The sequence below is a fragment of the Musa acuminata genome, chromosome BXJ2-3, assembly GCF_036884655.1.
Source record: "Musa acuminata AAA Group cultivar baxijiao chromosome BXJ2-3, Cavendish_Baxijiao_AAA, whole genome shotgun sequence".
In the NCBI taxonomy this organism is placed as follows: domain Eukaryota; kingdom Viridiplantae; phylum Streptophyta; class Magnoliopsida; order Zingiberales; family Musaceae; genus Musa; species Musa acuminata.
In genome coordinates this window covers 33,377,953-33,392,683 of record NC_088340.1, presented here as the reverse complement: position 1 = coordinate 33,392,683, position 14,731 = coordinate 33,377,953, and the positions used below count along the sequence as shown (strand labels likewise).

General features: G+C 55.0%; 2 protein-coding genes across 2 annotated transcripts; both read left to right on the top strand.

Annotated features, from left to right (window-relative positions):
• The first annotated feature begins 53 nt into the window (after nucleotides 1-53).
• On the top strand, nucleotides 54-4,134 carry LOC135587038 (leucine-rich repeat receptor-like serine/threonine-protein kinase BAM3). Its single transcript, XM_065099860.1, has 2 exons — nucleotides 54-2,961; nucleotides 3,466-4,134. Exons 1-2 carry the CDS (start codon nucleotides 297-299, stop codon nucleotides 3,921-3,923), a joined length of 3,123 nt encoding a protein of 1,040 aa, XP_064955932.1. The 5' UTR covers nucleotides 54-296; the 3' UTR covers nucleotides 3,924-4,134.
• A 2,161-nt stretch (nucleotides 4,135-6,295) lies between these two features.
• LOC135606519 (uncharacterized) lies at nucleotides 6,296-8,063 on the top strand. Its single transcript, XM_065097550.1, has 2 exons — nucleotides 6,296-6,635; nucleotides 6,709-8,063. Exon 2 carries the CDS (start codon nucleotides 7,341-7,343, stop codon nucleotides 7,995-7,997), a length of 657 nt encoding a protein of 218 aa, XP_064953622.1. The 5' UTR covers nucleotides 6,296-6,635; nucleotides 6,709-7,340; the 3' UTR covers nucleotides 7,998-8,063.
• The last annotated feature ends 6,668 nt before the right edge of the window (nucleotides 8,064-14,731 follow it).

Here is a 14,731-nt window from a genome sequence, read left to right as displayed (position 1 = left end):
TCTCTCTCTCTCTCTCTCCCCTGCTTCTTTTGCCCATCTTAAGTGGCATAAGCAGTGAACCTCTAACCACAGCCATCAGCCACTTCCTACACGCAAAACCATGAGCAGAGCAGCAGGAGAATCAACACATCAGCAAGCATTACTCTCTTGCTGAACATAAAAATAGAAGAGGTACTTATTCCATATCCTCTTCTTCCTTCACTCTGAAGTCTCTCCTCCAAAGATGCCTCTGCTCCCATACCACTACCCTCTGAAGCTTCTCTTATCTCATCTCCTCTCCCTTTCCTTAGCCTTGTATGCTTCTCTGCACACTTAACACTCCATTTCTGTCCTCCATCCTTCGAACTCCAATGACCACAAGACCATGTCCAACTAGAAGATCCAAGAAGAAGAAACCTCAGGAGATGGACCCTGTTCCTCTGTTTCTTGTTACCCTGTTAGCTCTTCTAAGTTCTTGCACTTGCACTACGCTTCAGAGTGATGCCTTAGCGTTAGCTTCTATAAGAGAAGGATTCCGTGGTTCCACCCCAGAACTAGAGAGCTGGAACACTTCCAATGTGGTCTTCGTCTGCTCGTGGTTCGGAGTCCGGTGCGAGCACGATCGCGTCGTCGGGATCGATATCTCCGACCTCAACATTTCCGGCTCCGTTCCGGTCGAGATCTCTGGCATTGACTCCCTTGTCAACCTCTCCCTTTCCGGGAACCATCTCCAAGGTGAGATCACGGTGGCGAACTTGCCTGGTCTCCGATACCTCAACATCTCTTCCAATCAGTTCAACGGCGGGCTCGATTGGAACTACACCAGCCTGCCGAGCTTGGAGGTGTTCGACGCCTACGACAACAACTTCACGGCCTCGTTACCGCTCGGCGTCGCAGATTTGAGGAGGCTCAAGTACCTGGACCTCGGTGGCAACTACTTCACTGGAAGAATCCCGGTGACCTATGGAAGCTTAGCTGCTTTAGAGTACCTCTCGCTGAACGGCAATGATCTCCGAGGTCGAATTCCCAGCGAACTGGGCAATCTCACAGGCCTCAAGCAGCTCTACTTGGGCTACTACAATGTGTTCGACGGCGGCATTCCTGTCGAACTCGGGAAGTTGGTCAATCTAGCCCATCTCGACCTGTCGAGCTGCGGCCTTGGCGGCGGAATTCCCCACCAGATCGGCTACTTGACCAACCTCGACACCCTCTTCCTCCACACCAACGAATTATCCGGCCCGCTGCCGCTGTCACTCGGGAACCTCACGAGGCTGGTCTCGCTCGACCTGTCCAACAACGAGCTCACAGGAGAAGTCCCGCAGCAGCTCGCCGCGCTCACCGAGCTGAGCCTCCTCAACCTCTTCATGAACCGTTTGCACGGGCCGGTGCCGGAGTTCGTCGCTGAGCTGCCCAAACTGGACACTCTCCAGCTCTTCATGAACAACTTCACCGGCGGCATACCACAGAAGCTCGGCGCCGGCGGCCACATCAGCGTGCTCGACATTTCGTCGAACAGGTTCACCGGTAAGATCCCCTCAAACCTCTGCCCGTTCAACAGGCTCAAAGTCCTCATCCTCTTGAGGAACTCCTTGTTTGGTCCCATCCCTGAGAGCTTAGGCGAGTGTTTGAGCCTAACCAGAGCGAGGCTCGGTCAGAATCATCTCAATGGAAGCATCCCTTCCGGCCTCCTCTACTTGCCACGGCTCAACCTATTAGAGCTCCAAGCCAACTACCTCTCCGGTCCAATCCCAGAGAACTCTAACCCTGACCAGAGTCCGACCGAGTTGGTCCAACTCAACCTCTCAGATAATTCGCTCACTGGACCGCTTCCTTCCTCGATTCGCAACCTATCTTCCGTCCAAACCTTGCTAGTTAGCGGCAATCGATTGACCGGTCCGGTCCCCGGTTCGATCGGCTCGTTGCGCCATGTGGTCAAGCTCGACCTTAGCCGCAATGGGCTATCGGGCTCGATCCCGCCGGAGGTCGGAGCTTGCCGCCAGCTCACCTACCTCGATCTGAGCCAGAACAACCTCTCCGGCCCCATCCCGCCGGAGATCGCCGGAATCGGGATACTGAACTATCTGAATCTATCGCGCAATGGATTGAACGGGCCGATGCCGAGGTCGATCGCGGCGATGAGGAGCCTCACCGCCGCCGATTTCTCCTTCAACGACCTCTCCGGCAGGCTGCCGGACTTGGGGGAGTTGGCTTTCTTGAACGCCAGCGCCTTCTCCGGCAACCCCAAGCTGTGCGGGCCGGGTTTCGGCAACCCGTGCGACGACGCGGCGGGCGCGTCCCGGTCTGGGCACTCCCATGGCGATTCTAAGCTGATCTTCGCACTGGGGCTTCTGCTGTGCTCGCTCGCGCTCGGGCTCGCGGCAACGGTGCGGGCCCGGTCGCGCCGCGGCGGTACGTGGCGCCTCACCGCGTTCCACGAGGTGGATTTCGGCGCGTCGGATGTGCTGGGGTGCATGAAGGACGCTAACGTGGTGGGGCGCGGCGGCGCCGGGGTGGTGTACCGGGGAAGGACCCGCTCCGGCGGCGCGATCGCGGTGAAGCGGCTGGCGGCGCTGGGATCGGACGGCGGGTTCGGCGCCGAGATCCGGACGCTGGGGAGCGTCCGCCACCGGAACATCGTCCGGCTGCTCGCCGTCTGCTCCGACTCTGCCACCAACGTGCTGGTGTACGAGTACATGACCAACGGGAGCTTGGGGGAAGCGCTGCACGGGAAGGGCGGCGGGCGCCTGAGCTGGGGCCGTCGGTACAGGATAGCGGTGGCGGCGGCCAGGGGCTTATGTTACCTCCACCACGACTGCAGTCCGATGATAGTGCACCGCGACGTGAAGTCCAGCAACATCCTGCTCGACGCGAAGTTTGAGGCACACGTGGCGGATTTCGGGCTAGCCAGATTCTTGCAGGACGACAATGGTGGGTCTGAGTGCATGTCTGCCATCGCTGGGTCCTACGGATACATCGCCCCGGGTACGTTGCACGGTTTCATTTGCTCCTGCTTCCCGCATCGTTTACAACAGTTACATTATAAAGATTGGATGTATATTGGATTAGAACCGTAGTTAGATTCTCTCCGATCAAACATTAGTTGAAGTCTAAATAGTCAACTCAGACGCCCCATAAAGACAAGTCAGGAAACACCAGCAGTCACTGTCAGCGATCGTACCATCGCAAATGGAAGTCCAAGTCATTGGCATGGGAACGGCGACGGAGACGGCAGCTCGGCTCGATAAAGCAGCTCAACAGTAGCAGACTAGGGTTTCGTGAAAGTGAAGCCCTCAGATCACCAACCCAACTCCTCCATGTCTTTGCCAAGCATGTGCTGCGCACCATCTCGGTGCCAAGATACCAAAGATTCTCGCCCTCTTCTTACCTTGGGACTGCTGAGGCTGTTGCCACCCACTTCATCCCTGTCTCCGAACATGATGCTGGTGTTATTGACATTGAGCCCTTACATGGCGATTCTGTGTGCAGAGTATGCCTACACTCTCAAGGTGGATGAGAAAAGCGATGTCTACAGCTTCGGGGTGGTGCTCCTGGAGCTCATCACCGGCCGGCGCCCGGTCGGGGACTTTGGGGACGGCGTCGACATAGTTCAGTGGGTCAAGAGGGCCACCGCCTGCAGAAGAGAGAACGCCGCAAGCATCGTGGACTGCAGGCTGAGCAGTGTGCCGACGGATGAAGTCATGCATGTCTTCTTCGTCGCGATGCTGTGCGTCCAAGAGAACAGCGTGGAGAGGCCAACCATGAGGGACGTGGTGCAGATGCTCTCCGAGTTCCCTCACCACGTTACGGACGACCAATGTCCACTCCCATCATCCCCTCCTCCTCCTCCTCCTGGAGAAGACGGGAGCGGAGCCGACAAGGAGGCCAACAGCTACGAGCTCTGTCCTGATCTCTTGACCCAATGCAAGCTATTTCCTCAGAATTGAACGGAATTTGGTAAGGAAAGGCTTGGAATAACGGTGCTTTTTCCCAGTTCAACATGTGTACAGGGTTTTGCTGGATGCAGAGTAAGCATGACAGCATCGTCACGCAGCTCTATTCGGGTCCATGTACAATACAGTCTTCCATCATAGCATTTGGCTTTTGTAATCCCTTCCTGATCTCTGCCTATCGTCTCCTGTCAAATCCCTTCAATCATTCATAAGCATTAGTGTCGCTTTCCTACGTGAGTTGCCTTGCCATCATTTGACGATGACAGCCGACGGACATTCGATGGGCTCTCCTCTTCCTCTGCGACCTGCACTGGCCCTTCCTGCCCTCGGAAGCTTTGCTACTCGAGTCTACGAAGCTTTAGCTGGTTTCTTTAGTAGAAAAGAAAGATTCAATTAGCTCCCAAAATAATCAACTAAATAAAAGAATGTCCACTGTCTGCTGTCAGTGTAAACAACTTTATGTCGTGACCTCGGGGCTAACACAGTTTGGTTCGGGTCCGAATGGGCGGGGATCTTGTACGGCGTTCCTCGAGCCCGCTGAGGAGGTCGGGGGTGGTGTCCGATCGAGACGGTGTAATCGTCTCTTCCGGGTAGGAACTCCTCGCCTGCGCGTCTGGAGGGGACCTTCGGCCTCGCACTTGCACAAAGGTTGGGCCGAGGTGCTCGGCTCGACTCCTCCGACGATCAAGTTAGCAGATGCGGAGGGGGTTTCAGATGAAGCAGTATCTTTGTGTGTGTGTCCCCTCTTTTCTAATGAACGAGAGGGTATTTATAGGGAAGCATACTGCTTCCTGAGCTGCCCGCCTACAGGGGGCAGGTAGCGTCTGACTTTGAGATGACGTGGCGTGAAGAACCGAACTACCGTAGGGTATGAGCGTGCCTTGGTCGTCGTTCTCCTTTGCCTCGGCTAAGCGTGTTGGGTCATAACGATGAAATCGTTGTTTGAGAGCGGGTGACGTCAGCGCACATCGCGTCGACATTATTGCCCTCTTTGGGCAAAGTGTCGTCCAGGTGTGGCTGACGTCGTGGCGTGTCATGTCGCCATTATTACCCTCATCATATTCTCCCCCCGAAAGAAGCTATGCGTCGGTTGTTGCAAAAGGGGGAGTCCGAGGCATGGCTTCAGTCTCCAGTACCGTGGTAGTCTCAGGCGGCATGAGACCGAGGAGCACGTCTCGGGCGGGCAGGCCGCGCGGAGGAGGTGGTCTCGGGCGACATGAGGCCGAGGGGCACGTCTCGGGCGGGCAGGCGACATGAGGCCGAGGAGCACGTCTCGGGTGTGCAGGCCGCGCAAAGGTGGTCTCGGGCAATATGAGGCCGAGGAGCATGTCTCGGGCGGGCAGGCCGCGCAGAGGAGGTGGTCTTGGGCGACATGAGGCCGAGGAGCACGTCTCGGGCGGGCAGGCCGCACAGAGGAGGTGGTCTCGGGCGACATGAGGCCGAGGAGCACGTCTCGGGCGGGCAGGCCGCACAAAGGATGTGGTCTCGGGCGACATGAGGCCGAGGAGCACGTCTCGGGCGGGCATGACGCGTAGAGGAGGTGGTCTTGGGCGACATGAGGTCGAGAAGCAACTTCGTTTTGGTCAGTGACTAATTGCTCAGCCGTGCGCGGGCACGAACGGTCAGGCTGCTTTCTTCCCAGGGAAGCTCAAGGGGCCGTCACTTTCGGGAGTCGCTGGCTTTCGAGGCTGACATGATTAGCGCTTTCGTATTCGCACCGCGCGATAGTTGGCTGCCACATCAAGCTACATTTATGGCGAAGTGACGTTGGGTCATCGCAGTATACTTCGGGAGAGGAAGGGTCGCCGTTTTGGCGGGATGTGGCCTATAAATAGTGCACCATCAACTTCCTGCACGTCCTGACACTTGCATTTGTTCAACCCTCTCTCCAGGCGACCTTGTTTCGTACCCATCAGTTGCCCTACCTTCCTTTCCAAGACTTGGTAAGGATGGCTTCTCTTTCTCTGCCCTCTTCTTCCTCGCCTTCCACTTCCAGTATTGTCGGAGAGAGGGCGTTGTCAACGAGTCCCTACTCGTCGTCTGATGAGAGGGCTGCCAAAGCCCTCAAATCTCTAATGTGGCCACATGACCTCGACTCAACTGTAAGCGAGTCGTCGCTCGGCTCCCTTCGGGATCGTTACGATATCTCGACGGAATTCACGCTCATTGCCCCCGAGCTGGGGTAGCGGGCGTATGACCCTATACCTAGGGGCTTCGCCCTAACCCTAGATGCCTTCGAGGCCAGGTTGCTCCTCCCTCTCCATCCAGTCATAAGCTCGTGCGTCTCGTGGTGGCACATTTCCCCTTCTCAGATGGCGCCAAATTCCTAGCGCTATCTGGTGGCATTCCTAGGGGAATGTCACTACGCTAGCATTCCTCCGAGCTGATCCCTTTTTCTCTCCTGCTTCCGTCTATCCAGGGGGTCGGGGGGTTATTACCTATTCGCCCGACCGGGCTTCCGGGTCAGCGGGGCTCCTTCCAGCAACAAGGGGTGGAAGGAGCGTTTCTTCTACGTATGCCATCCGGAGGGCTGGAGTTTTGGGCTCCGGTGGGCGGCGCGCGCCGTCGACAACACCGCCCCTGTCCTGGACAAGGAGGAGCACCAGGCCCTTCGAAGACTGAAGGAGATTCTCTCGGCCTCCCGAGTCATCCGAAAGATGACCGAGGCATGGCTGGTCGAGGCGGGTTTGAGCCCGGTGCCTCGAGGTATGCCTTAAGAGGGTAGCGGTAGGTTTTCATGTTTTTGGTGTTCTGACCGAGGTCATCGTTTTTCGTGCAGAAATGGTGAACCTTGTTGCTGTGCGCGAAGGGTGCTCTTCATCAACCACATCCCCGTGTCATCCAGTTGGCTCGGGCATCGGCACGAGGGAGGCGCCGGTGGAGCTCGAGGCCGGCCATCCCCGGAAGAAGGCCAAGATTACTGCCCAGAAGAAACCAAATCCGCCAGGGGCTCGGGCATGTGAAGTCGTTGTGGAGCCGGGCACACGCGACCGACGACGAGGACTTGGCTGGGGGGAGGCCGGGCCGAGCAACGAGGGGGCAGGGAAAGCGCCCAGGGAGCCCTCCATTCGAGACTTGCGCCGCCTCCCTACGGGGGCGTCGAACGAGTCCTATCAGGCGCGCTTGATGGGCAAGCTTTCGAAGGGCCAACCCTCCGACCGATTAGCGGCCCGTTGGGGGGGGTTGACCCGTGGGACCCGGGTATGGGCCGACGGGGAAACTGCGGCTGCGTTCATCCGATGAGGGCTTCACCCTGATATGGCTCGCTCGTTGTATACCATGCCCTCGAATGTCCTGCTAGTCAAATCTGCGAAGTCATTGCTGTGGGTTCACCTTTTCTCGCCATTGGACCCCAACTTCCTGCCCGGGCGGCGTCGGTTCACCTTTTCTTTGTAGGGCCAACACTACACAATGGTGTTGGCAGACCGCGTGCGTGACGCGGGTCGGACCCTCGGCATTTTGTGCGACCGGAATGCCGAGCTGCGCAAACAGCTCGACGAGGTCCGTGCGGGGGCGGCTCTGGAGGTGGTTGCAGCAGCCGAGCAATGCTCCTCGGAGCTAGAGGCGGAAGTGACGCGCCTCAAGTCCGAGGCGACGGTGGCCGATCAACGCACCTCGGCGCTGGAGGCAGAAGTCCTTCGCCTTAAATCTGAGGTGAAGGCGGCTGAAGAGGAGAAGGAGGGGCTCCAAGGGCTCCTAAAGGTGACACGGACCGAGGCTCGTTTGGCTCGGAACAAGGTGGTCACCCTGACTGAAAATCTGGAAGGGGCCCTGGCTGAGGCGAAGGGGGCTTCAGAGGCTCTAGCTGCTAAGCGGGATCGGCGGCTAGAAAAAGATAAGGAAATAATCGAGGGCTACAAACAGGCCTCGGGCTTCCAGCTTGGGCTGGTCCAGTCGGGGGAGGTAACTTACGAGTACGGGTACCAGATTGCCCTAGGCCGATTCAAAACGCGCTACCCCGAACTGGAAGTTGAGGTGGATCCTTTTGCCTCGCACCCCGAGGACTTAGACGTAGATATGCCAGACGAGGTTCCCTTCGACGATAGCGTCGGGGCTTCTAACGGCTAGGTTAGAAACTTGTAATTCTCTAGGGGGTCGGTTTTGACCGTGTGAGTCAAGGTCGAGTTCTGTAATCCTCATTTTTTCTTAAATAAAAGAAAATTTTCCTTTTCTTGCTTGTTACCCAGCTTCCACTTTCCTTAGACGAAAAACTTCTTAAGGTTCTGTACATTCCATGTTCTCGGCATAGAAGAGCCATCCATTGTCGCGAGCCGGTATGTGCTCGGTCGGATTATCTCGACGACCCTATAAGGTCCTTCCCATTTGGGGGCCAGCTTCCCCCTTGCTCGGATCGGGTCGCTGATTTCGGTCTTGCGGAGGACCAAGTCGTCTAACTTAATTGGTCGGGGTCGTACCTTCCGGTTGTAGACCCTTGCGATAGCTTTTTTATAAGAGAGGGCCTTCAAGTGTGCATCGGCACACCGCTCCTCGAGCATGTCGAGGTCGGCTCAAAGTCCTTCGTTTGTGGTTCTCTCGTCATAGTTTCTTGTCCGAAGGGTGGGAATAGCTACCTCAGGCGGTAGGACAGCTTTGGTCCCGAACGCGAGGCTGTAGGGGGACTCTCCAGTCGCGGTTTTGGGGGTGGTGCGTAATGACCATAAGACGCTCAGGAGTTCGTCCGTCCAAGCTGATCGGGCTACGGACACTCTTCTTTTAAGCCCGTCTAGAATGGACCGATTGGTTACCTCCGCTAGCCCGTTCGTCTGAGGGTAAGCCACCGAGCTGAACCTCAGTTGGATCCCGTGGCTTGCACAGAATTCCCGGAACCTTTTACCGGCGAACTGGGTCCCATTGTCTGTAATGATGGTTTTGGGCAAGCCAAACCGAGTCACCAGGTTCCTCCACAGGAACTTCTCTATTTGTTGCTCCGTGATCGTCGCCAGTGGTTCGGCCTCAACCCACTTGGTGAAGTAATCCACTCCCACGATGATGTATTTCCGCTGTCCCAAGCCTGGCGGGAAAGGTCCGAGCAGGTCCAAACCCCACTGTGCGAACTGTTGGGAAATCATGGGGGCGACATCACATGCGCAGCGGAAGAACAAGAAAACAAAATCCCCGATTCCCAAAAAGATGTTCGTCGTCGTGCGAAGATTGGTGCGCAAGATCCACGAAACTCAAAACTGCGTATAAAGTAGATTGTGTTACCTAGGGAGATCGTATATCCCTGTTTCCTTACAGATCTTTAGGAGAGGGTGAAGGAGGTCAAGCGTCCTCCTCTCTAGCGGTGATCCACACAGCAGGGTTGCGACAACGCTCCTCAAAAACTCCAGGCCTGATCTGAGGTGGAGAGGAAGAGGAGAATAGGAAAGGCAAGCAAAGGCTCTAGCCTATGAGGCTCTGAATCCCTCCTATTTATAGAGGTCCCCTGTCAAACCCTAATGGGTCCTCCCCTAGTGGGTATTGGATCTGCATCCAATAAGACAAGGGCTCCGTCGGATATCTCATATCCGAACCTCTACTCATCGCAATCCCTACCATATGTGTGTGACCCTCTAGGCCCAATATCGAGCTGGTCGTGAGTCATACCTGTCAGAACTCCTTCTAACTCAGTGAATTATTATCTCTGTAATAATTCACTTGACTCATCGACTACGGAAGTACTAGGCTACTACGCCGTAGTCACTAGACGATACAGGGGAATCCAATCCATTGGACCTGTCTGTCCTCAGTTACCGTGTACCTATAATCCCTCATCCATCTAATATCCCAGAGACCGTATATCGAGCATGGTGTTGTCAGACCCATACGGTTTCTACTCGAGTCTCGCTCTAATCGGATTCTCCCGGAGAACTCTTTCTCTCTCAACCCGAATGACCCTGGCTAGGGATTTGTCTGAGCAAGAACACATGGGATATTCCTCTCATGACGCCGAGAGTGGATGATCCTCTATCGACACTCAATAGCCCTCGTAAGGTCGACTACCACTCCCAATGACCAGCTGTACTAGATCTGGGACAACCAAACCTATAAGTCTGGTATCAAAGAGTGGAGCACTTATACAGGACATCCTTGGTGTCTCAAGTCTAAGGACCAGATACACCACTAGGACTACGGAATCGCTGTCTGACAATAAGGCATCATCAACTATCCAGCATTCCGTAAGCGGATCAATCAGTGAACTCATTCTCCAATGAGCACCTGTACTGTATCCCTAGTGTCCCTACACGAGCAACTATGAGACCAGCTGCATCCATCATATGGACGGGTATACAGCACACCAGTCTATCCGGTTATCACGATATCCCTCTCGAGTAACCTATGACCGGGATTATTTAGGATATGTGTTTAAAGGTGAATCGATCTCATTATCGTGATCTCATCACGATCCGATTCCCATTGCACAAATCCAAGGACATCACAATATATATATGCACATATGCAATAGTTATAAAGTGATATACGCCAAAATATAATAAGCAAAAAGATTCTGTATCAAGTCACACGTGCCATCACTCACGTGATTGGCTTGCTGGGCACCTATGACTAGCACGAACGACCATGCGCAGTCGATGGGGGTGAGCGGGACCACGGGCTGCCGGGGCGTGCGGGCGCGCTCCTGGCATGAATTGCACCGTTGCATGTAAGCCTTCGCGTCTCGGCACATGGTTGGCCAGTAGTACCCTTGGCGAAGTATTTTGTGCGCCAGGGTTCACCCGTCGATGTGCTCCCCGCAGACCCCTTCGTGGACCTCTGCCAGAACCGACCGAGCTTCGCTGGGCTCCAAGCACCGTAGGAGAGGGTGTGAGAAGGACCGCTTATAGAGCCGTTCGCCCATCTCTGAGTACCACGCTTGCGTACGGTGCAGGCGCCGAGCCGTAGCCTCGTCGGGGGGAAGGGTCCCATCCCGCTTGAAGTGCAGCATTTCTTGTACCCATGTGGTATGCGTGCCGCCCGAGGCCGCAGCAGCAATTTCGATGTCACGGAAAGGGAGCTCCTCGACCTCAGGTCGGGCTTCGGGGGCTGACTTCGACGCCAGCTTAGCTAGTGCGTCGGCTCGCTCGTTCTTGCCCCTCGGGACATTAGATAATGTAAAATGAGAGAACTTGGCGGTTAGGTTCTTTACCTGTGCCAGGTACTTCGCCATGATTGGGTCCCGAGCCTCGTATCCGCCACTGAGCTGCTCGGCTACCAGTTGTGAGTCGGTGAGGACGTGTATGGCAACCACTTGCATTTCAAGGGCCAACCTGAGTCCTGCTAGGAGCGACTCGTATTCCGCCTCATTGTTGGTGGCTTGGAACTCGAAGCGGAGGGAGCGCTCGAATGATCGTCCGTCGGGAGCTAGTAGCACCAGCCCCACGCCGGCGCCCTTTGAGTTGGCCGATCCGTCCACATGCAAGACCCATCCTTCAGAAGGTTGCTCAAGATCCATGTCCTCGATCTGAGTTAATTCCGCGATGAAGTCAACCACGGATTGGGCTTTGACAGCGGTTCTTGGCATGTATCGTACGCCATACTCGCCGAGCTCCACTGCCCATTTGAGAAGACGCCTTGCAACATCAAACTTAGGCAAGATTTGCCGGAGTGGTTGGTCGGTGATGACCTCCACCGGGTGAGCCTAGAAGTAGGGGCATAGTTTCCGGGCTAACAGCACAAGCGCTAGTGCCAGTTTCTCGATCGGTGGGTACCATTCCTCGGGCCCGTTCAGGACGTGGTTGATGTAGTAGACCGGTAGCTGTTCGCCGGAGGTTTCTTTGATCAGGACGGAACTGACTGCGTGTCGGGAGGTAGCCAGGTAGAGGCCAAGCTTCTCCCCGGAAGACACTGAGGCAAGTCGGGGGAGGCTGGCCAAGTGTCGTTTTACTTGTCCGAAGGCTTCCTCGCATTCCGCCATCCATTGAAAGTTATTCGGGTTCTTCAGCGCCCGGAAGAAGGGGAGACAACGATCACCCGATCGGGAAAGAAACCGAGACAGGGTGGCAAGCCTCCCGTTAAGGCGCTGTAGGTCTTTGATCGTCCGAGGTGACTGCATGTTGATGACTGCTTGGACCTTCTCCGGGTTGGCATCAATTCCTCTTTCGTGTATGATAAACCCGAGGAACTTTCCTGAGGTGACGCCGAAAGCACACTTCGCGGGGTTGAGTCGCATGCCGAACTTGCGTAGCGTGGCGAATGTCTCAGCCAGATCGGCAAGGTGAGCTTCTGCCGCTTGGCTTTTTACAATCATGTCGTCGACATAAACTTCCATGTTTCGTCCGATCTGGTGGGCGAACATCTTGTTCACTGTTCTCTATTACGTAGCTCCAGCGTTCTTTACTCTGAATGGCATGACCTTATAAAAGTATACCCCTTGATCGGTGAGAAAGGTCGTATGCTCTTGGTCTTTGGGCACCATTCTGATCTGGATGTATCCCGAGAAGGCGTCCATAAATGAGAGGCGAGCGTGTCCGGCCGTTGCCTCGACCAACTGGTCGACCTTTGGGAGGGGGTAGCAGTCCTTTGGGCATCCATTATTGAGACTGGTGTAATCAACGCACATCCTCCAGCTTCCATTGGGTTTCTTTACGAGGACTACATTGGATAGCCATCGTGGGTATCTAACTTCTTCTATGAAGCCCGCTGTTAAAAGCCGTTCCACCTCTCCTCGTACGGCGAGTTACCGATCAGGGGCCTGCCGCCTCGGTTTTTGCTTCACCGGGCGAGCGTCGGGCGAAATGTTGAGGTGGTGTTGCGCGACCTCCAGGTCGACGCCCGTCATGTCAGATGGCGACCAGGCGAAGACGTCGGTATTTTCCTGTAAGAAGCCGACGAGCCACTTTCGCTCTTGCTCGGGTAGTTCCGACCCGATTTTGACCGTCTGGTCTGGCCGACCCTCTAGTAGCGGCAAGTCGATGGTGGATCCCCTCGGCTCGGGATGGGGGGTTGGTTTCTTTATCTCCCGAGGATCTCCCAGTGGTGGTTCGACCCTCGCTTTCTTGTGTAACGAGACTACGGTCAGGTAGCAGCACCTGGATTCTCGGGGGCTTCCCGTGACTTCCCCGACCCTAGCGTGGGTCGGGAACTTTACAGTTTGGTAGTAAGTCGAGACGACGACTCTGACTTTGTTGAGGGTTGGGTGGCCGAGAATGCCATTGTATGCAGTGGGGAGGTCAACCACTAAGAAGGTGGTCATCACCGTCTTCGACCTCAGTGGGACTCCTAGGGTTAAGGGCAAAGTGATTGCCCCCAGCAGTGAGATTGAATCACCGGTGAATCTGGTGAGCGCCAAGCACATCGGCTTCATGCTCTCTCTAGGCAAGCCAAGTCTTTGGAAGGCATCGAAGTAGAGCACGTCGGCTGAGCTCCCGGTATCGACCATAATCATTCTTACTTGCGCATTGGCGATCCTGGTCGATATTATGAGCACGTCGTCGTGCTCGGATTGTTCAGACGTTTTGGCCGGGAAAGTGACCTTGGGCTCAGGGCCATGCTTGAGAGCTTCATCCGGGGTGGCTCGGGCGTACGCCTTTCTTCCAGTCATGGAGTTTCCACCAGATGCGGGTCCGCCTGCTATCACGTCGATGTGCTGCTCGACGGGACCCTCCGGGCGCGGCGAAAGTTCCTTGTCCTACCGAAGGTACTGGCCGAGGTGCCCTCTACGAATAAGCTCTTCGATGTTAGGATCAAGAGCACTAAGAGGGGGGGGGGGTGAATTAGTGCAGTAGAAAACTTTCGATGATTAAAATCGTGTTCGTACGATAAGAGCGATTTCGGTAGAAAATCTGATTCGTAAATCATTTTAACTTGTAACCAAGCAAGATACAGTTAAAGCAAAGATATAAAGGCAGTTTGCAGTTAAGATAGAAATCAGAACGTAAACGCAAACTGAAATATGATGTTCATACGATAAAAACGATTTACGTCTAAACGCCGATTCGGAAAATGCAGAGCTTGAAACACGATCATATATGCGCAGAAGGCAGTAAGCTTTAGAGGAGGTTTGTAGTAAAGATAATATACTCAAAGTAAATACAAACCGAGATTTAGAGTGGTTCGGTCTATGTTGACCTGCTCCACTTTTGGCTTCCTCCACCGACGATGTCACCGATGTCAACTAGAGGCCTTCCTTCAATAGGCGAAGGCCAACCACCCTCTTACAGTTTCACTCCTTTTGACGGGCTTAGGAGACAACCCTTACAGAATTTTCCCTCCTCTTTTTAAAGCTCAGAACTTGGAAGAAAAGAGGGAGAAGAACTTTTGGCCTTTACAATAATTTTGAGCTCTAAAAATCACATAACAAGATCATGATTTCGGTGTATATTCGATGCCCTTTCAGTGCTGAATGGGTGGGGTATTTATAGGCCCCAACCCAGTTTGAATTTGGAGCTCAAAACTATCAATTCTCGGAATTCCGGGATCTGGCGGTTGCACCGCCTGACTGGAGCAGTTGCATCGCCTGGCAGAGCTCGAAGACTGAGCCTCTAGGCGGTGCCACCTCCTGTCAGGGGCGGTTGCACCGCCCAGTCTCTCTCGGAGACTGAGCCTACGCGGTGCTACCGCCTAGCTGGGGTGGTTGCACCACCCAGTCTCGCTCGGAGACTGAGCCTAGGCGGTGCCATCGCCTGGCTTGGGCGGTTCAACCGCCTGGCAGAAATCAGGGTCCGAATGGGTTGATCCATTCGGCCCAATTTGGGTTTTTCAAGGGCCCAATTGCCCCAAGATTAAGTTAATGGGATCACCTCCCATTTCCAACTTAATCATTGTGCTAACTACGATATTTCCTAAGACATTTACTGCAACTTGCTCCGGTGCGTCAATCGCTTCTT

Bases quoted from the DNA above. Each gene is read 5' to 3' on its own strand.
- LOC135606519 (XM_065097550.1), top strand. From the start codon at position 7,341: ATGGTGTTGGCAGACCGCGTGCGTGACGCGGGTCGGACCCTCGGCATT.
- LOC135587038 (XM_065099860.1), top strand. From the start codon at position 297: ATGCTTCTCTGCACACTTAACACTCCATTTCTGTCCTCCATCCTTCGA. The intron at 2,962-3,465 runs GTACGTTGCACG...TTCTGTGTGCAG, and splicing joins CTACGGATACATCGCCCCGG to AGTATGCCTACACTCTCAAG.